The 23045-nt window shown below is 30.8% G+C and overlaps 1 protein-coding gene across 1 annotated transcript in view; it reads right to left on the bottom strand.

Moving 5' to 3' along the window:
- Positions 1-21775, bottom strand: part of LOC111639103 (tyrosine-protein kinase receptor Tie-1-like) — a 27132-nt gene extending 5357 nt beyond the window's left edge. The window contains exons 1-11 of the mRNA XM_023384882.1: positions 21769-21775; positions 20388-20623; positions 19994-20143; positions 19704-19881; positions 16903-17154; positions 11297-11428; positions 10278-10427; positions 6059-6199; positions 5814-5984; positions 5568-5702; positions 2607-2744 (exon numbers count right to left, since the gene is read on the bottom strand). Coding sequence (XP_023240650.1) covers positions 2607-2744; positions 5568-5702; positions 5814-5984; positions 6059-6199; positions 10278-10427; positions 11297-11428; positions 16903-17154; positions 19704-19881; positions 19994-20143; positions 20388-20623; positions 21769-21775 — 1690 coding nt within the window. The remainder of the gene's footprint in view (positions 1-2606; positions 2745-5567; positions 5703-5813; positions 5985-6058; positions 6200-10277; positions 10428-11296; positions 11429-16902; positions 17155-19703; positions 19882-19993; positions 20144-20387; positions 20624-21768) is intronic.
- Between the last annotated feature and the right edge of the window lie 1270 nt (positions 21776-23045).

Below are 23045 nucleotides of genomic sequence, written 5' to 3'. Positions count from 1 at the left end.
AGACTACAAATATTCGAGTACAAAGTAACTGGTTTCGACTTATTTCTACTTAAGAAGTAGTTAAATAATTAAGCGATTAGGGAATTGGGGACATAAACAAAACCCTGATGAAAGAGCCAAAATTTTACTTAAACAAAAGCTTAACCAAACCATCTCTAGCCAAGTACAGTGGAGACTGACTTCTTCATATTATTAATGTAATAAAGACAGAAATTTTTCCAGTTCAATGAGAGTAACTGAAAAGTTGTAAATTTTGGAAATTTCTGAGGACACTTGATCCTAAAACGAATTAGTTAGAAAACAAATGACTATTAAGTTTAACATATTTAGATTTTTACAGCTATGGTGAGAAACGTTTAAAATCTACAACAGCCCTGTTGCGTCCTTTGAGATATACTAGTGATGCGACAAAAGAGATAAGAGAGAAAAAAAGAGAGTTGTAACAAAACTTCAAAGAGCAAGTCCAACTAGACAAAAAAGTGATAGCATCAAGAAAAATTGGTTGTTTGCCTTAATACGTGCATTTGATAATATTTTATTTGTGATTAAACAAAATAAAAATTGTATTAATAAATCTAATTTTCTTTATTCTGATCTTTAAAGTCACACCTCGTCCTACATGCGAGATTGTCTTATACACAAGTAAATATGGTATATACTGTAAAAATTCTTGTTGGCTGACATCTTGATAGGACATGATCCTATCTCCTATACTAAACGGTTCAGAGTGAGAAGTCTTGCATTTTCCATGTGAAAAATACTCAAACATTTTGTTATCCCTAAAAACATTCCTTGGAAATGCAGGTGTGAAAAATGCAGAAATATGGTAAATATATATATAATGGATATATATTGTCAAGAATTTGTTAATTAGAGAAGTTAAAATCTTGTTGAACTTAAAATACATTTCTCCTGACTACTACCAGCATTTGTCAATTTTTTTAATCAATTTATTGTTCAAAAAATTGATACTTCTCTTCTTTTAGAAGGGAATACTTGCTAATTTTTTTTGGACAACCAAGCCCTTTGTCACATGATGCACAAGTGAATCAATCAGCTTAGTAGCTAAATTACCTAGGTTTGCACAATCACCAGATGTTACATAACAAAGTTCATAAAAAAGTGAACTACTAAGTTAATTCACTTTTTTAATCACCTGATGATGGACTTAGTTGGCCAAAAGTCTCTGCATCCCTTACCTAAGCCCTCTTCAGCTCCTAATAACCCTGCTGATAACTTTAATGATGACACTGTAACCTGGAACCATTATCACTCTCTGAAGGATTCAATGACTAAAATATTAATCTGAATGACTTTTTTTAAAATAAATAAAATATTGTATCAAAAAATTAAAGTTTGTAACTTTTGCTGATTGTATTTTTATGTTCTGTAATATATAAGAAATGTAAATTAAAGCAAAGTTATCAAGTTGGAGTTTCCATTGGGCTGTTTCTTTATCAAGAATAAATAAAACAATTAAGTTTCTTGTTTATTGACAAATTTGCTTAATTACCTATTAAAATATTAAAACATTACTGTCTATTGGGGTTAAGACCAATAGACAGTAATGTTTTAATATTTTAACAGATATTATCTTGGCATGGTGATCTAATTGTTTTTATACTTAATGACCTAATTGTAGGAATAGAACTCAGTTGTTAAGTGAGGAATGTCTGTACAGTATATCTAATTCTAAATTAAATTTATTTATTTCTTAAGATTAAATTTAATATGAGACAATGGCTTAATCACCTACTTCTAGTCTAAATTACTTATTATCTTAGTAATTAATTAGCTATATTATACACTGATATGAATCCAGTTGATCATTTGATTAATATACAGATAGAGATAATGCTTTTATAGCATAATTTATGTCTACAGAGCAAAAGTCATTTGTCACTTTCATTAATTTTTAATTCTGAGTTTAATCTCTGATTACAAATACAAATGTGAAAGATTTATATCATTTTAAATAATTTTAAAGCAGAAACTCTATATAAGTGTTACTGTAAAAAATCAAAGATTAATATCAAGTTATGAGGATATTAAAATAACTTTATATAAATATTTAGAAAATATACAGTTAGAAGTTATTTATCTAACAGATACGATAATGTGGTTATCAAGATAACTGTAATATTAAAATTATTAGAAACTTAGATAAATTGAAATCAGTTTGTATTTTACTTTTTTAAATAGCTTATTAGTACTTTCTTCTGAAATTTAATTTTTAATACTATATAGCAGGTGTAGCCAAACTTTTATCCCTTAGGGGCTACTTTTTTGGTAAAATGTAGTCTGCGGGCGACTATGAATATGGGCAAACAATTTTAGGATTTTTATATGAGCATGCGTTAACATTCATTTGCATTGTTCATCGGGATAAATACAAACAGTATGGGTATGTTGCATAGACAGTCTATTATTGTAAGAATAAATTATCGAATTAAGGTTTTTAAACATTAATTTACGTGAAAACAAATTGTTCAACTTTAGCTTCGCGGGCTACTTTCAAAACCTTTGCGGTCAACCGGGGTCTACGTGTTGGCCATCCCTGCTATATAGCATAAATTTTTCAATTATTTAAAAAATATTTAGCATACTTGTTTGACAATCTTTTCCCATATAACCTGCTTGACAATCTCCAATACACATTCCTGTGATTTTATCACAAACTTTAGGTCCATCCAGACAATGGCATGATAATCCACAATTTGGACCAAATCTTCCAGCTGCACATTCTGTAGGTTTAATATAGTTATATATCAAATTATTATTTTTATTATTTTTTAAAACTAGTTAATTCTAACATTATAATTATGACATCAAACATAAGATTAAGTCTAATCAAGGTTCCTGACAATTGGATATACTGTTTTTAAAAATTCTGACATTTACAAGTTATTGTAAAGGGAAAATTTGAATATCCATATGGTTGTTGTATAAATATGTTCCATCAATGAAAATCAAATCAGTTTTGTTTTTATCATTATCACTCTTTATTATTTCTTTTTGGAGGAATATCAATTTTATTTTATACTTCAGCTTTTGAAAGATGAAGACATTTTAGTGAAGAAAAATTCTAGTTAGCCAAAAGATTTAATTAATATTTAAACTTTGGAAATTTTTTTAAAAAATTGTTCCTGAAGAATCACTATAATAATCATGGACCATAGTCTCTCAAAGTGACTCCATATTCAAAATTTACAACCTGTCAAATCCTCTACATGACTATGCTCATGAAAATGCAATTTATATTAACTGCTTCCTTACTAATTAAATTATTATTGATTTCTTGAGAATCGATACCTATTTGAGGCTAATATATTCCAGAATCAAACACACTGAAAACTTCAAATCTCACAATTTTCCCCAAAATATTGATGTTATGAAGCTATGGACATGTCCCGGAATCCCACTAAATCAGTTAAGATTTATCATTTTTAATAGAAAAATACACAGAGAAAGAAATATATAAAATTTATAAAATAAACATGACAAAAGAAGACATAAACAATGTAAGTCCCAAAATGGCTATCTCATAACATACTGTACAGAGGGTTAATCGCATTACATAATGCCGAATTAAGAGGCCTATAAAGTAACCTAAATGCCATGGTGCCAGTTTTGATTATGCTCGATCTGATGGCCATGTTGTGAAACTATAGCCCTACATCAAAGTTTCCACTGTAGAAGATTTCTTTGAAGAACATTCATATCCAAACAGTCCCATTCTCCTTACAGGCTTTCCATAAGCCTGCCATTGTTTTTGGACGACAGCTTCCCAGAGCTCGTTTCAATAGACCAAATGCACAGTAGTCCAATGGAGTTGTGGGTGACTTCATGGAAATGTCATCGAAAAGGATGGTATAGATTCCCGTTTCCTGTTCCAATACATGGATGAAATCTTGGGTTAATTTGGAGGTATGACTGGAAGCTTTGTCTTGATGCACCTATAGATTTGTTTGGTCATTTCCGTACAAAGTAGGGATCTCTTCACAGTGTAGAGGTTCCAGAATGTTAGTCTGGTAGTACGTCAAGTTAATTTTAATGTTTTTTTCAACTTTTCTGATGTTTAGTTTACCACAATAACAATAACCCGCAATGACCATAAAGCCTGATAGTAAACTTTTGCGACATTCCTTGAACCATTTTTGGTATGGTCTCCCATCTGATGGTCTGTAGTAAATTGCCCCCAATTTGTTACAATTGTTCATGTACAGTACATCCATGCTTCATCTAGCATGACTACAAACTGCCACTTGTTTACCAAAGGATACTTTTCACACAGTTTTCGGCAGTTGGTCCTTCGTTCTTGGATGTGATGAGACAGCAGCTTGTGAACTCGACCTTTATGCATTTCTTCAGTTTCAAATTCTTGTGAATGATGGCATGAACTGTGGATTGGGCTATTCCAACACTCTGAGCAATACTTTATTGTGTTTTTGGATTTGAACCACTGATCAGTCATCACACTTTTGCTATCACCTCCAGTGTGCGACTTGGAGCCTTCCTTTTTCTGGGCCGAACTGAAACACTTGACAATAGTCCTGGCTCTTGCGAATCGTTTCTTTTGAGAACTGACTGTATCCCATATTGTAAAACATTAAAATCATGATTTTTGCACATTTTAATAATTTGAGTTTGCAAATATTTTGCTTTGGAAAGAATAGTTACATAACCTACCCAAAATTCTGAAATTTTAGGTGGCATATTTGTGGTAGATAAACCTTACTTATCAAAAGTAAAACTCAGAATATACAGCAGCACATGGGCCAGTTGCTTTTATTCTACTTCCTACAACTGGAACTATGGGTAATATACAAATCAGCATTAAGGAACGTGATCAACCTTCTGTATGTGTTTGTGTAAACAAATTATCTTGCAGGCTCTTTTAATATCATATTAAGAAAGTATTTACCAGGGGTGAATTCTCTGGGTTTGCTTAGCATGCGCTGCATGCTTAGTAGAAAATTTTGACTGTCAATATACATTTTATATGAGAACAAATATGCCAATAATAATTTATTCTAATGTGTAAACTCTTTTATTATTTGTGTTAGCTTTTACATTGGCAGCTAGCGTCTAGCCATTTTAAGTCAGTACGATGCTTGTGGAAACTCAATTGCTTGCTCGTATAGAGGTTTGCTGTGGAAAACAAGTGCATGCACATGACATCATTCAAAGCACTTAACATGGCCAGATTGTATCGAAAGCTTGCGATACCCAGTTAGCATACCTGTATTGTGTACAGGGAAGATCTGCATAGGGACTAATAGAGCTTAAACTCTGATCACCAGTGTCATAGGCAAACAAAAATTGAATTATTATCATAAATTTTTTTCATTAGAATATATTTCATGTGTAGATATAATGGGCTTTATAATAGTCTATACTTTTTTATTCACATCAAATAACGTTTCTGCCTAATGTTTAGTGCTAGAGATAGGCTTATTATTCTTATTATAACTTTCAGCATACCCAAAAATTTTGGTCAGGATTTGTCTCTGGTAAATCCTGACCAAACTTATTAATATTTGAAACAAACTTATAACACTGTTTACCCTGTTGACATGTAAAACCTGTCCATCCAGCTTTACAACCTTGTTTACATTTACCATCAATTTCACAATTTTCATTTCCACCTTCACAATGACATGTATTTTCACAATCTTCTCCATATCTTCCTTCAATACATACTAAACAAATATTTATATTCTTTAAATTCATACATTTAAAAATTAGAAATTACATCTTTAATTAATATTCCTAAATAATTTAACATATACTGTATTAAAATTGTTACACACCATTACATGAGGTACCATTCCAATTATCTTCACATTCTCCTGGACATGTTCCAACAATAGGATCACAATCAGCTTTACCTAAACAATGACACTTTTGCTTACAATTTTCTCCAAATGTTCCTGTCTTACAAGTAACTTTTGAAGTTATAAAAGAATCAAAATCAGAATCATCTAAAAATTATAAAAATTGAATTAGTTTAACACATTTAAAGACTATTATAAACATAATAAATTATTTTCATTACCAGGAATTTGACAGGAATCTCCTTTCCAACCTGGAGAACATCCACCATTACAAGCACCTGTTATTTTATTGCATGATTCTAATCCATTAAGACAATGACATGGCTGTCTACAGTTTGCACCATAAGTACCATTTTCACAAGCTATTATAACATCAAAAAAAAACTGGATAGTTAAAAGAAAACCAAAACCAAATCCAAAACATTGGCAAATGTCATAAATTTAATGAAAAAAACAAACATTTTGATAGCCTTAAGCAATCATCTTCAAGTTACAAATAAAAATTTGGATGTCAATTTTTTAAAATGAGAAATGTTGTCCAATTGGATGTTAGTGTTGACATCATAATCCATTTGACCTTGTTCTTCCAGCTTGAAGGAAGGATATATTGCAAGGCATAGGAGTACAAATGGGAAGCCCCATTTCCCATTTGCACATTATGTGAGTTGGTTATTTGCCAACTGAAAAATAACATCCTTTCTTGTTTTGAACAACACACCATCTTATATTCAAGATATGTTGACTATATTTTTATCATATGACACCATAGACAATCCTTCAAAGTTTCCTAAACTCACTTAATTCTAACCCATTTGGCCTCCGCCTGTCTGTTGACCGTTGAAAAAAGTTCTTCTTCACTTGACATCAACATCACTATCCAAAAAGACCATATTTCCACCTCTGTCTGCCTGAAACATTCATACCAACCTTTAATTATTCTAGCTGTTTCAAATGATTTTTTTTTTTTAAATAATGGTGTTTAAGGCCCTGGTCAGAAAAGCTTTTACACACACATCAAACGACAAAGACATGGCTTGAGAACTAAATTACATCACCAACATTGCAGCATAGCACACCTACTCTTCTAGGATAATCAAGGATCTAATCTACAAATACTCTTCCTATAATACATGCAATAGCATGAAAGATAGCATACAGAGCAGTAAGATACAACCAACAACTGAAACGAACCTACCTAAAAATAGTGAAAGCCAACAATGTATCTGTTGCATTTACTGTAGACAAAACTTCTATGTGTATTCATTACAAAAGATCCTTATAAAGATCTACATCTTCTGGGAATATACTCCATACCAGTTATTGACAACACTCTTGGCCAATTGGCCAATTTGTTCAAACATTGATAAAAAAAAAAAAAAGAGGCATAACACCACTGCATTAGCCAACCTAGCCACAGAATACCAGATTCAAATGCATCAAGATAAGGCCTGACTTCTACATCTCTCCAGAGAGTTCACACATATCAAACACCTGGAGGAACTGGAGATCTACAAGGCATGTAAGAAAAATGTGGTCATCAATTACAGAAACAGCAACATCCCTCCCCAAACATGGAGATCTCTGTTTGAAGTCCTATAATAATTTTTTCCTCCAATAAATACCACTTGCACCAACATCCAATCAGATGAGGTTTCCTTGTTTTAAAAAATTGACATTTAAATTTTTATTTGTAACCTGAAGATGATTGCTTAAGGTTATCAAAAATGTTTTTTTTTTTTCCATTAAATTTACTTTTGCTGGAATTTTGGTTTTGGTTTGTGTTTCTTCACAACTATTAATCAAATGAGCAATTATTTATTGTGCTGGGCTGCAATTTTTAATCATATTTTTAATTTCTTTAATTTAAAATATATGCTTTCCACCTCAAATCAGTAGTGGCTTGCCTCTGTACATCATACTTTTCCTTTAACAATAGAGTCAGGACAGTCACCTACACCTTTCAGTGAAAAATTTTTGAATTGAAATAACATGGCTTCCAGTTTGCATCAGAAGTTCATATATAGTTAATTGGAATCTCCTGTCACTAAGGTTTCCATATCTTGTCATGTTTTTCATCTATCTAACTCCGTTCTCAAGATTAAGGAAAGACAGACAGAAGGATAGATGACAGTGGAAATATATAGGTCTACAATTTTTTCAAATTGCAGCCCAATAACAAATTATGAAATTAAACATAATAAAATTATTTATATCAGTAACTAAAAGTTTCTCATTCTCAATTTTTGAATATTTTAAAAAATATAATATTGATAAAATTCAACTATAGTTAACTTTTTTATTTCTAAAAATATCTTTTAAGAATATTTTAATTGAATGACTATCTAGATTAATAAATAATAAATTATTTCTTGCTTCAAGACAATTTTTTTTAAATAGTAGTTAATTGCAATAATTAAATGGAAATGCTTTTGAATAATTTTATATACTCAATTTAAACATTTTAGTATTATATTTATTAGTTTAACATCAAATCATGTTTTTTATATATACAGGGTGTTCCAAAAGTACCCAATTTGATTTGAATATAAAAAATTAATAGTTAAAGGTATAAGTTCACCAAAAATTTTATATGAAAGAAAAATTCACCAAATTTCATTGAAAAAATCACATTTCTACATGCCCTCCAGTAGTTATAGTGACAACATCACAGCAGTAGGTAATTTCCTGCTATGTATGCTGCAGCATGTTCTGTCTCAGAGTGATGATGTGCTCCTGAAGATCTCTGACTGAAGTTGCATAAACCATATCTTTCACATAACCCCACAGAAAAAAATCTAAGGGGTTCAGATTGGGACAATACATGCTATTGAGAATACCAGACCAAAACCTGTGTTTTCTACTGTGGTGAAGCCATGACTAGACAATAATGCTTATAAATTTGAGAATCTGGAGATATGAAACAAGAGCCTATCCTTAAATTTGGAAGATTTCTTTCAACTCTATTTAATCATTTGGGGAATTAAATAATTAACTTTCTGGAAAATAATAATTTTTTTTGAACAAACAAAATGTGCAAATTTTTACACTTTCGTAGTATATTGATAGAAAAAGGGAAATAAAACTTCCTTCCCATTTATCAACTTCCTGAGGCGAGATCTTATCTTGCCAGTTGATGAGACACCTGCAAATGTAACTCATCTGTTGCATCCCATCACATGAAAAAATCTTAACATCCAATTGGAAGAGATTTTGGGATAAAAAGGGCCAAACATCCCAGTTTCAAGGCTATTGACTGACTCTCCTCCTAGTTCAGCCTCCAGAGATTTCCAATTGCTGCTCCATCTCTAGAATCAACTAGATCCAAAGACATCTGACCATCTACAAGAGGTATTATACATACAATGTAAACTCTCTCTCTCGGTGTACTAGAGGTATAAGTAGTTAGATATTCAATATAATTTATGGGACATAAAAGTCAGAAAGTTCAATATTATGGTACCTTTGTATATGTGTAATCTTTGATTTATTTATCTTATTAAACTTTAATTTTGTTTAATTGGTCTTGAGCAGATTTATTTTCGATGGTCAGTCTTCTTATTGACAAGTTCACAACCCCTTCCCATTTGAAAGTGTAATTAAGCATATTCCAAATTACGAGTTAAGACACATTACTTCTTAATTGGTGTCAGGAGAAAATAGTCAGTCATATCCTACAATCTGGAGACAAATTACAAGTAAAACCCATCCACCAACAAAGTGAGTGGGCTTCACAAGTCCAACATCGTAAAAAGGGTTTAGAATAATCTACTTTAACCCACGGATTCTCACACAACTCAACTTCTGCAGCATCTTACAGTACAAAAAAGTCTCTATAAAACTTGATGAGTTTTCCTACCAGATGTTACTTTTATATATCTTAAACCATTCACTCTTTATGGCAAATTAAAATTGGTACTTTCAAGCAGAATACCCTTTATATTTACTATTATAAGTTATATGCAGATACAGTAGAGCCTCGATTATCCGACCCCCGATTAACCGACACCTCGGTTAACCGACCGTCCCAGTTGGCAAATTTCAAATGTCCGCTAGTGATGTGGTGCTACAATATTTGGCTATGTCTTGGCTACTTTAATATTATTTTTACGTGTTTTAGCTGGCAACACTCATTCGACCATAAAAGGGAACCAGTATTTAAACGAGGCTTAATTTTCTAATTTTTAACGATACAATAGCAACGATTATTATTTTTAAAAATTTTTGTTAGGCTTAACATCGATGAAAATTCAACGCGAAGTAGGTTAATAGCGATATACTAATATACAAATATACTAATTACATGGGATATAATAATATACTACACTAATAATGGATTTTTTCATACTTTTCAGTTATCCGACTTTTCAATTATCTGACCAACCCCAGTCCCCAATTGAGTCAGATAATCGAGGCTCTACTGTATACTTAAATTTTACTTACAATCTACACAAGATGTTCCTTTAAATCCAGGTGCACAAGAACAACCATAAGGATCTGGCTTACAAAATACATGAGCAGCACATCCACTTTCTTGTGCAGGAGCAGAGCATTGTTTACCACAATTTACTCCAAAAAAGTTTGCTTTGCAAGCTAAATTAAAACATAAATTAAAAATTTTGTTAGAAAAGATTTAATTTGTATTTATTCTTTAATTAATTTTTAAATAAATTCATAATTATTGTAATGTTGAAAATATTTATAACAATATATTGATTATTGATTAATGTAATATAACACTAAAAAAATCCACTAACAAGTTGTATAACTTTCCTGATCTCACCAGGAAAGTTTGCAACATGCATTTTTTTCAGACTCCATTCACCAAAATTTGTTGCTCCCAGCTTCACTCCCTTTGTATAATAATTTTCTAGGACAAAATCTAAATCTACTAGATGCATATATTTATTTATTTACTTACTTTTTTATCAGTTATTTCAATTAGTAATAATTTAAAATAAAATTGTTTGTGGCACCATCTGTTTTGAGATTTTATTAAAAAAATAAATTATATATTATTAATTATAATAAAAAGGCAAAATACTTTATTTTGTGGGTAGAGAAGAGTTTTGAAGAAATTCTAAATGTCAACAACAAGTAAAATTTTCATTACATCCGACTCCACTCAAGATATGATATGTGACCCACTCTATCTTCCCACTTCCTAAACCATTAACCACCAAAATTTAATAGCATCAATGTCCCTTATATACAAGTTACTATGCCAAATTTCATTTCCAAATCTTTACCCCATCCTGAGATATTAAATAAAACAGATGCCAACACACACAAACACACATGTAATTTTTTCCTGTATTTTGGGTTCAGGGAGACTCAAGTCATGGAAATTTGAAAAAACCCAGAATGTCAAATCTGATATGATTCCAATACTTTTCCTTGATATCTATACATAACAGTTGGTAAAGTAATATTATAATTTAATTAACAAAGTAAAAATGTACCTGTTTCACAATTTGTTCCTATAAAACCAGAAGGACAAATACATTCTCCTAATATATCATGGCAGATTCCTCCATTGTAACATGGTGGACAATCCTGATTGCATGAAGCCCCAAATTTACCAGAAGGACAAGCTATAAAAAAGGCAACATTTAAATAATATATATGTATACATAATTAATCTTCAAAGTAATTTAATATGTAATAGTAGTAGTATTAAAGATTACAAAAAATGATTAACAGTTAGTTACTGATGAAAGTTGGTATATGATACTGTAATATAACATTAGACAAATATGCTAAAATAGAATATTTCATTTCAGAAAAAAAAATTCATTATTTTGGAAGCTTTAAACATAAATTCAAGTTTAATCATGTTTGTTCTAGATTAATGCAAATAAATCCTAGAATGAAATATGTAATTATAAAAACTTAGTTTGGTTAATGACTTAATAAGTTTTCAAATATCAATTTTTTTTTATAAATAACTTTAACAATGTAACACTCTAATAATGTAATGTATAAAAAACTGTTAATTTAAGTCTGTAAGGAATTCCAATTTGTTAAAACATTATCAGTTTAGCACTTTAACTCTTCAAATAAAATCATACATTAATTAATTAAAACATCTATTATTTGACTTAATAAAAAATGTAAACTTCATAGAATTTTTTCCTCTCTCTCTCTCTCTTTTATTATAATTTCTGCTACTACAACAACTAGCAAAAATTATGGAATCACTTCATCATGAGGATGTTTTTACACTGTTTTAAGCAAGTAGCAAAGAAATAAAACAAGCAATTGATACAAAATAATTTTCTAATAATAGTCAAACATTTTGCCTATAATAAGAATAGTATAAACGATTAATACAAGGTCTGTTCAAAAAGCATCGGACCTTTTTATTTTCCGCGTAAACCAATGATGCGCGACAGGCCTCCTTCGGTGGAGTTGTGGAGGGGACAGTCATGCACAGCCCTGAATTTTTTCCCGCCTGCAGGAAGCGTCAGTCGTTGGCAATCGGCCTATGAGTGAGGTCATGTAGTGCGCTCTCGTCGGATTTCACTAAGCTGGAAAATGACTGAACAACGTGAGCAGCGATATTACATCAAATTTTGCCAAAAACCTTGGCGATACCCAAGCGTAAACCATTCGCAAGATTCAGCAGGCTTTCGGGGATGATCCTCAAGGCCAAAAAAAGCGCGGCAGGTCCACAGCAATATCAAAGGTCGTGTTGACAGTTCTTTCGACTCTCGTGGGGTGGTGTGTTGTGAGTACACATCACAAGGCCAAACCATCGCAAAGGAGTACTACCAGGAGGTCCTTCGTCGTCTTTCCGATGCTGTGCGATGCAAACGACCGGATCTGTGGTCGATCAAAACTTGGCAGCTCCATCGTGATAATGCATCCGCCCATTCTGCACATCTGATTCGGGCTTTCGTCGCCAAACATTACACTCCTGTGGTTCATCACGCTCTGTACTCTCCCCACATGGCTCTGTGTGACCTTTGGCTATTTTTCAAGCTGAAAATGCCGCTAAAAGGAACCCGAATTTAGTCGAGAGAAGACATCGTGCAAAATCCGACGGACCAGTTGATGGTCATTCCAAAAGATGCGTTCCAGCAGTGTTCCCAGCAATGGCAGGAACGCTGGGAGAAGTGTATACGTTACCAAGGAGACTACTTTGAAGGGAATTAGGGTTTTGTACCTCAAAGTCAATAAATTTATTTTTACTGACCAAAGGTCCGATACTTTTTGAACAGACCTTGTATAACATTATGTAAATTAAATAGATAAACTTCTGACTACCAAATAGAAAAAAAAATTTTAGTATCATTTAAAACTGAGGAAACAATTGTGGAATCATCTTATATTTAGTATATTTAAAACATTGCTACATTATTCAATATAAAAAAGTAAGTCTGAATATAAAATAAATGCTGCTGAAATGATTTACTCTTCTGTTAATGTAACAAAATCAAGACACCTAGAAGGGAATTTACATTGAAACTATGGAAAAGTTTATAAAACTCTTTAAGGAAGGAAGTTCAACAAGGACTGTTGCAAATGATGTGGTTTGTTCACAGTCAGCTGTATCTAAAATTTGATGCAAGTATAAACAAACTGGAAAACATACTGGTCATCTACAAAAGACATCAAAGTGTCAGGAGAGAGAAATTAAAAGCAATATGTCTTGAAAATAGGAAATGTACAACAAGAGAGATGAAAAGGAAGTGTCTGTGACAGAATAGTGAAATTCTTCAAAAGAAATGGAATTTTCATATACAAAAGCAAATCAAAAACCAGCATTAATACCAAATCATATGAAAATCCTCGTAAATTACAATGGGCCAAAGTAAAGCAATTGTGGACTGTAGACAACTAGTGATTTTTAGTGATGAGAATTTGCATTTTCATGGAGATGATGTTGGAATGTTTTTTCTGGTGCCATTCTAATGAAGCTTATAAGAATGACTGACTTTAGACTAAGCAAAACAACAAAATTTATTGTGTCAGTTATTATTTGGGATTGCATGTTAGGTACAGGACCAGGCAAGCTGGCTTTATTATAACAGTTAGATTTACTTTGATGTTTTAGAGAACTTTCCTATTCCATCCATTGAAAATACAATTGATGGTAATGTCATTTTCCAAGATGACAATAAATCTTATCATAGGGCTTAAAACTGTTAAAAATTTTCTTCACCAACAGCACATACACACAATAGACTGGCCAGCAAACAGTCCAGATCTCAATGCAATAGAAAACATGTGGTGAAAATTAAAGAAATTTGTTGAGGATAAAGTTCCATGCTGCAAATCAGATCTCAACTGCTATTTGGAAAAGCTGGAAAGATATTGATAGCAAATATTTTTTTTTCATCAGTAAAATCCATGCCTAAAAGAATTAAGGCTGTCATAAAAGCTCAAGATGGAGAAACTAAGTATTAATTAAATTATTTATGTTGACTAATTCTATAAGTTTTTCCTCAGTTTTATGTAATTCCAAAATTTTTTCCTATATGTAAAATTTAAAAAATTATGTGTTTAATGTATGTTATTTTGATTGTTTAAGTCATACTTAAAGTAGTCAAAAGATTTAACTATTATTAAAAAAGTATTTTTTTTATTTGCTACATGATTAATTAAAAACTTCAAAAACATCTTCACAATGAAGTGATTCATGATTCTTGTTAGGGGTTGTATGTGCACAACTGCATAACAAGGATGCAATGTGGGAGGGACTGAGTGAAACATTCACACAAATACAAACAGGACTAAATAATTCAGCTGAATGAAAAATATCAAAACAATTAACTGAAAAAATTTTTCATATAATTGTATTTTATTTTATTAGTTAGGTCCTGGTTTAATATTTATTCTTCTATTATGACTAATATGATTCTTAATGTTAAGAGGTTACTTTTAATTTGTTCTTATATCAATGCACTATATTCATGACAATGCCATTTGGTCAAACAATGATGTTACTTTTTGAATGCCTAAAAATGGCTGGATAACAAAAAATGTTACCTATTTATTTATTTTTATATATTATTTCAATTAAGCAGTTTGTTCATTTTTATATTTATTTTAAAATGCCTGTGGTTTTTAGGAACATTAAAATAATATGAATTTCCCTAAAGATAAACAGATAATGAAGTTGAAAAAGTTTGAGAACTGCACACACATTTATTGAAAAAGTTTTTGATAGTTATCTTTCATGTGAAACAAGAATTCATTAAGTTTATGAATATATTGTTATACTGACATATGATTTAAGATAATATTGTAGTGCCCTCTCACTTTGTTTGTTAAATGCTTTCTTCGTGTTGTGATTGTAATAATTTTAACAGACTAGCGTTTTAGTTATTTGTCGAAACCGTGTCTTCTTTTTCTTGTTTCTTCTGATTCTATGTCACGACTTGGTGCATTTATAGACACTTGGCAAATAATTCCATCACCTACATTTACTTCTTACAGAAACGCGTTTCGGGCTTTCGCCCCTCTTCAGTCTGTTACGTCGATAGTTGTGACTTGTGTGTCCGTACTTCCCGCTCCCTTCCCCTCCCCTCTTAGAACAAGAACCTTAACATGAATTAACAAGAACCTTAACATGAATTAACAAGAACCTTAGCATCGACATCCATAAAAACTGGCTTCAATTATTAAAATAAAATAGAATGTTTATACAGTCGCAGNAGACAAAAATAATATTAACAAGAACCTTAGCATCGACATCCATAAAAACTGGCTTCAATTATTAAAATAAAATAGAATGTTTATACAGTCGCAGGCGAGGCTGTGTGCAACACTCGGAGAAGGGTAATGTTACAAATTACGAGGCATGCGGGGGAGTCCGTCAAGTCGGGAAAAAAGAGGGGAGGGGAAGGGAGCGGGAAGTACGGACACACAAGTCACAACTATCGACGTAACAGACTGAAGAGGGGCGAAAGCCCGAAACACGTTTCTGTAAGAAGTAAATGTAGGTGATGGAATTATTTGCCAAGTGTCTATAAATGCACCAAGTCGTGACATAGAATCAGAAGAGACTAGCGTTCAGTTTAATTCATATTGGGTTATATTGTGTACAATAAATCGTGCCACTTTTTTTTATGATGGACACCACTTTTTTGATGTTAATGTACCCTGGCTCACCAATGGGTAGAGGAATGGATTATGTATACAACCTGTGATGTCGGATGGCGAGTGTTATAAATACTGGTGATTCACCTAAAGGAAGCATCTTTTTGCTTTGACCTTTGTCTGGTCCTGCTGGACACCTACTATCTATAAAAAAACAGCTAAGAAAGGCACGAGATTCGTCAACTAACCGAAAAGAAACTGAAAAGCGTTTTTTTTAAGGGAGTGAGAAATCTGTTTACATCCAAGGATAGTAGGATGAGATTGATATGAAATTTGTAGACATTTTATATTACCAGGGAAAGGATGCATGTAAGACTGTTATTTCCTTTGTATGACTTCAAAGCGACAAAGTAATGTAGCACGTGGGACAATATAAATATATATATATATATATATATTTTTTATATTGCTATAAATGACTTCTGTGTATGTTAATTGTAATAATTAAGGATTAACCGATGATCTTATGTATGAGAATCACTAAGCCTGTATGATCCAGAATTAAACTCATGTTATTGCCTCATCTGTATGAAAGTATTGTAAAGTCCTTATTTGTTTCTTTGTTTGCCTGTTGCCCTAGCTTCACACCCTGTATACCTAGGTATATCAGTGAATCAACAATATTTATGGTTTTTTTAAACTTTTAAGATGTCTACTTTAAAGCTAATTATTGTTAGAATTAAAGTGTTCAATAAATGAATGTAATTCTTAAAACTGTTAATTTAGAAAATGCTAATTGTAAATATTGATAATTATTAAAAGAATTTTGAAACTATGTTTACAAATAACTGATTAATTACTTAAACAATAACAATAAATCAGTAAAAATCCAATTTAAAAAAATGGCCAAAAACATTAGCTTATAACTTTTGCTGGTTTAAGAAAGGTTACAGTCTGAGTTAATGTTTAAATTATGAAAAATTATTATAGTCTTTCAACTGAACTCCCTATCTAGACTTACCTCTCACAATAAGTCTCAATATGCCATGTAAGCTCAAGCTTCTTCTTCCATCAAAATAGCATTCATATATTCCTCTATCAGAATAGTTTACATTTTTTATTTGTATTTGAAGTTGATTTTTCCATTTAGGTATTTCCTGTTCATTGTGCATCCAAAGTATATCTAAACTGTGATTGGCATATTTTATCATATTTAATTCTACATCATCTCCTTTGTTTACACTTATGTAGGGTTCTTCTGCATCAATTTCAACTATAAAATGAAATGAAAATAAAAACTCATAAATAAAGATAATTACCAAATACAAATATATATTCTATTTTATTCAACAGCTATTGTGTTTTAAATATTTTTAATGTGTAATTTTTCTCTTTTGATTAAGCCAAACAACAATTGCCAGATTATATCAGACTATATTAATGCTACTGTTAATAATTAAATGTTAAGTAATTTGGTCTAGAGGTATGCATTAGGCACCATCTCTTGATAAATTTAATTATAATTAAATTAATATTTTAATAATATAACCCAATATAATCTGGCAATCATTTAGCTTTAATTAATCTAAAAATTCAGTTTTTAGATGTTTATATTTTCTTTTGATAATTCAATTAAGCTTAATGATTGATTAATTTCATTGATAAGATACCTAAACTAAAGTGCCATTATTTTCCATCTAAATTTTTTATATTTTAGACAGTCAATATTTAAAATTATACTATAGTTTTTATTTTCCATTTCTTGTCTATGAAATGATTTTTCACATTCTAAAGATAAGTACCAAACCGCAAAATTCTTTTATTTCCTTAAAATATTGTGGAACAAATAATATAGGATAATTTTGGTAAAAACAGGACAGTTAATTGTATTAATTAGAATAATAAAAGAAATAGAGTAATATGGAATGATATACAAATTAATGCATAATTTTATAGGAAGCTGTTTAAAAAAATGAAAATTTGTATTGTTTTTAAAGTCAAATAACAAAAACAGCCACATCACACTTAAAACTAAGACAATATTCAAAAACTTGCAAGACTTGACCTAATTGATTAGCTTATTGTTATAAAAATATGTCTATCAGCAATATTCCTTCATAAATAGATCATGGACCCGTAGGATTAAAGAACATCAGTATGATGTCACCAATAATAAACTGGCTAAGGCACTGGCCCAATATTCAAACAAGTTTGGGTGTCTTAATTGGAATGAAGCAAGGCTATTAAGATGATTGGTGTTTCTCCTCTGATTAGACCAATACAAAATTGACAAGTCATATGACATCTGCCTTAATTGTGCACAGCAAGTTCAGGTTTATTCCGTATAATTCATCCTCTAGGCAAATAAAAAAGTTAAAATTGAATCCTTGCATCTTCTAACAAGTCATATGACCTTCCTTAAACAAATTAGCCTTATCCAAGATAGCTGATGTGCATATGTACAATAACAGTTAACAAGTAACAGATGTGCATATGCACAATATCCAATTCCCAAAGGAAGTAGATATTGTAGATGGAAATAGGAAAAATACCTTTAGAATTGCAATTCAATAAAAAGTTCATTTTAGTGGAAATCCTGCAGAGACAAATAACTATCTTTCTATATTTCTTAGCTAGTATAGTCACGTTATTAAACAATGCCTATTAATAACTGGATAAAATATTGCATATGACTAAGCCTGTATCATTCATCCTATTTGTAACCAATCTCACTTAAAACGTTTGAAAAGGGTGAAGACTTATAAAGCTTTCTTTAAAGATCCAGCCATCAATTACAAACAGGCAGATACTTTCTCTCATGCCTGAAAATCCTTATATGAAAATCTTTTTTGATCTTATTTACAAACCATTGTCCAGCAAGATCATGCCAGTTATTATGTACAGTACATATTCTATCCAATAAAATTTGGATATGTTCATTTTTAAAAAAAATATTCAAGTTCACCAATTAAAAAGAAAGAAATCCAAATTGGAAAAATGTAAATATTAATGACATTGGTAACCTTTGCTTTATTCCAGTATTACTTTAAAAACAACAAATATTTTTGAACAGCTTGACTTTCCTGCTTCAGGTCAGTTACACATGTGTTCCAATTAGAATGCTCATACTATATCATTCTACATTTAAATTGAATACAAATACAGAATGCTATAGTATGAGAATTCTAATTGGAACATGTGTATAACTGACCTGAAGCAGAATAGTCAAGCTGTTCAAAACTGTTTGTCATTTTAAAAAATCATAACGAAATAAAGAAAAGGTACCCATGTGATTAATATTCAAATTCTATTTTCCATATTTATTCTTCAGCCTGAAGATGACAATTTAAAACTGTTGAAAATGTTCATTTATATAATTAAACTTTATTTTTTGCTGTAATAAAAATTTAGACATTTTTTGTGATTTTATTTTTCTTTGGAGTGCTGTGGAGTGCTTATATAAGCAGCCCTGGAATTAACATTTTATAGCTCTCTCAGGACCATCTATGTATATCCATCTGGGATCATCATAAGACATCTTAAGTGAGCCAGTGATCACCCACTTGCCAAGTAGACACAGATAAAGAAAGATGTGTTAGTGCAATCCTTGTAATTTCTATGTTTTATTATTAAAATTTTTAGTTATTTTATACTATGAATATATATTATGTGTATGTGTTTTGATTTATAAATATGCCAATTCCATAAATATCTAACAGTTAGATATCATAAAAAATTTAATTTATCTGCAATGTATCAGATTGTTATTTAATGTAAATTATAACTAATGTATTTATAAGAAATATAAAAATTAATAATTACCTTTACTAAGTGGTGGTAGTTTTAAAGTTGATACAGTAGTATCAACACCTCCATTAGTAATATGACATTGAAATGCACCAAAATTACTTGCTTGTTCTTCAGCTGGCATGTAAAGAACTCTTGCAAGCAATGGTGGTCCTTGTATAAACTCTTGTTTGTATTTTGGAAGTGTTATCCCCTATTTGTAAGGTACAAGATAAAAATAGATTTTAGTTTAAAGTATATAAGATGCAAATACAATACATTCATCGTTTAAAAATAATTTATAAATAAAATAATTGCATACTAACCTGTCCAGTATCCAATTCTCTACTAAAAACAATTTTTCCTGGATTACCTTTGCTACTAATACAATGAATGAGCGATGGAGTTTTAGAATCTGATAATCTTCCATGTAAACTTCTTAAAATAAAATTAGTATCAAACTGACCTTTAAAGAATAAAAATTTTTATAAATAAGTACAAAATTAAATTTTTTTACTATTATAATGATGATGATAATGTAAAAATGACTAAATATTATATAGAAATTAATTAAAAGGAAATCTGATATTTTTCATCATATTGCATTTTTGTGTAGTACAAATTCATCTTTCCTTTTTTATTTTTTGGTATTTCAAGTGTGTAACTGTACACACTTGAAATGCACTGAAACAAAATGTAAGTTAAATGCAGAAAACTTACTGGTATTCCAATTACAACTATCAAATGGTAAATCTGAGTTTGTTTTATAACCAAGTCTGTTTTAATCATGAGATAAAGTTCAGTTTCAGTTGACAAAACTGCATTTATATGATATAAAGCAAATACACCTACAACTGCATTTATATGATATAAAGCAAATACACCTACAACTGCATTTATATGATATAAAGCAAATACACCTACAACTGCATTTATATGATATAAAGCAAATACACCTACAACACCAACAACATTGGATATGAAAAAACAGGTAATTTCATGTGATTGTCACAGTTCCTATGCTGATTTAGCAGAAATTAATTGAGTTGCAAATATTTGTTACACTAATATGTTCAACTCAACACGTGCATGTCATTTGCTACCTGACACAGTAATTAAAAAAAAAAAACAATTATTCACTTAAATTATATCTTTTTTGTATGAATTATATTTAGTTTATTATTTTTTATTTTGTGCTAGAAAGGCATACAGATAGTGCTATGTCTGAAGGCAGAAATTAAATAATATATAGAAATTAAATAAATATTTTGAGATGGTATTATGACATTATTTAAGTTAAAAGTATGTTAATATAACTGCCAAGTTTCAGAGCAATTGGCCAAACAGCCTAGGAGTGCATAGCAAACAAACAAACAAACATCCTCATTTATATATATATATATATAGATAGATTTAGTAGAAATGTTCAGGATAAGTAAAAAGATCTCGTTTTGAAAAATTGCTACATATATATTGCTGGAGATACTTCAATGAACATGTAACTATGCATGTAAAAACAAACTTTTTTCAGTCCCTACAGATTCTCAACATGCACATCGCAGGTGGCACAATACAGGTCTATGCAGTAATATAGTTCCTGCCAAATGCAGCTCAGCATGTCCACTTGGATGGTCTCCATGATATTGACAATGCATGTCTTCAATTCCAAGTTCACGACTTATGGTAAGTGGATTTTTTCATGATATGGTGGAAAGTCTGTCGCATACACTCCACATTTTCTGCTGATTTGAACAACCATCCAGTCGATTTCTTCTTATGTAGGCAGCTAGATCTCAAAACTGTGTGTAACATGCATGAATTGGCTTGCCTGTTGGCAGCTGCATTGCTTAAGTGATGAGAAAACTATGTTAAACAGTGATAACAGACTTGCTAGTATGGAACTCAAATATATAAAATGCCTTCTCCTCTGCCATTTTTACTCTACTCTACCTTTTCTTACTCTAATTCTATGCAACTATGTCTGGTGGGAAATATGAAAAACTTTCAGAGTTTCTTTGTCTTGATGTGCAGTTTTGCTCATATAAGTCCATTAACTATCAAGTACTGATTTTTCAAAACTGGAGAGACTTTTTTAACTTACCCTGCATTTTTAAGTCATTAATAAATTAATTAATATGGATAAAATTTTTTATTAGTATCTCTAAATAATATGTTTTTCAATATTGTGTTCATAATTTTTAAATTTTCTAATATCTAGAAACTTGAAATTTTAAGGAATTAACGAATTTTTTAAAAAGTGGTTGTTTTATTGATTGGACTCTGAAGATGGACCTTTATACTAAAAATATTAAGGTGCACTTATTTCGTTTTAGACTCTTCATACAAAGGACTCATTTTTCAATTTCATAATTCCAATACATTAGTTAGATTCTCAGTTTTTCTNGTACGGACACACAAGTCACAACTATCGACGTAACAGACTGAAGAGGGGCGAAAGCCCGAAACACGTTTCTGTAAGAAGTAAATGTAGGTGATGGAATTATTTGCCAAGTGTCTATAAATGCACCAAGTCGTGACATAGAATCAGAAGAGACTAGCGTTCAGTTTAATTCATATTGGGTTATATTGTGTACAATAAATCGTGCCACTTTTTTTTATGATGGACACCACTTTTTTGATGTTAATGTACCCTGGCTCACCAATGGGTAGAGGAATGGATTATGTATACAACCTGTGATGTCGGATGGCGAGTGTTATAAATACTGGTGATTCACCTAAAGGAAGCATCTTTTTGCTTTGACCTTTGTCTGGTCCTGCTGGACACCTACTATCTATAAAAAAACAGCTAAGAAAGGCACGAGATTCGTCAACTAACCGAAAAGAAACTGAAAAGCGTTTTTTTTAAGGGAGTGAGAAATCTGTTTACATCCAAGGATAGTAGGATGAGATTGATATGAAATTTGTAGACATTTTATATTACCAGGGAAAGGATGCATGTAAGACTGTTATTTCCTTTGTATGACTTCAAAGCGACAAAGTAATGTAGCACGTGGGACAATATAAATATATATATATATATATGATCATAATATATTAGTAATTCCAATTGCCAATAGGTGCCAATTAATTATCACTCTGATATTCATAAATTTGAACCACAAATCTTAGCTGTTTAGAACAGTCAAAAAGTTTAGCTTAATTTCAATCTCAATGGCTAGAATGTAAATACTGTGTATGTTGATAATAAAATTGTAAGATTATTCAGCTAATTTACATTTGTTATTGAAAATTGTATTTGATATTTTGTCTCTAAAAGTTATTGTAGAAAAAATTTAAAATAGAACAGAATTTAAAATTCAACTGTTTTATTGTTTGTTGTTTTAATTGTATGATATTTCAACTAATTTATAATTGTCT

Source organism: Centruroides sculpturatus, unplaced genomic scaffold (genome assembly GCF_000671375.1).
Source record: "Centruroides sculpturatus isolate CEXI.00-Female unplaced genomic scaffold, Cexi_2.0 scaffold1071, whole genome shotgun sequence".
Taxonomy (NCBI): Eukaryota; Metazoa; Arthropoda; class Arachnida; order Scorpiones; family Buthidae; genus Centruroides; species Centruroides sculpturatus.
Note: the sequence above shows the minus strand (reverse complement) of the source record. Positions and strands in the feature narration are given on the sequence as shown.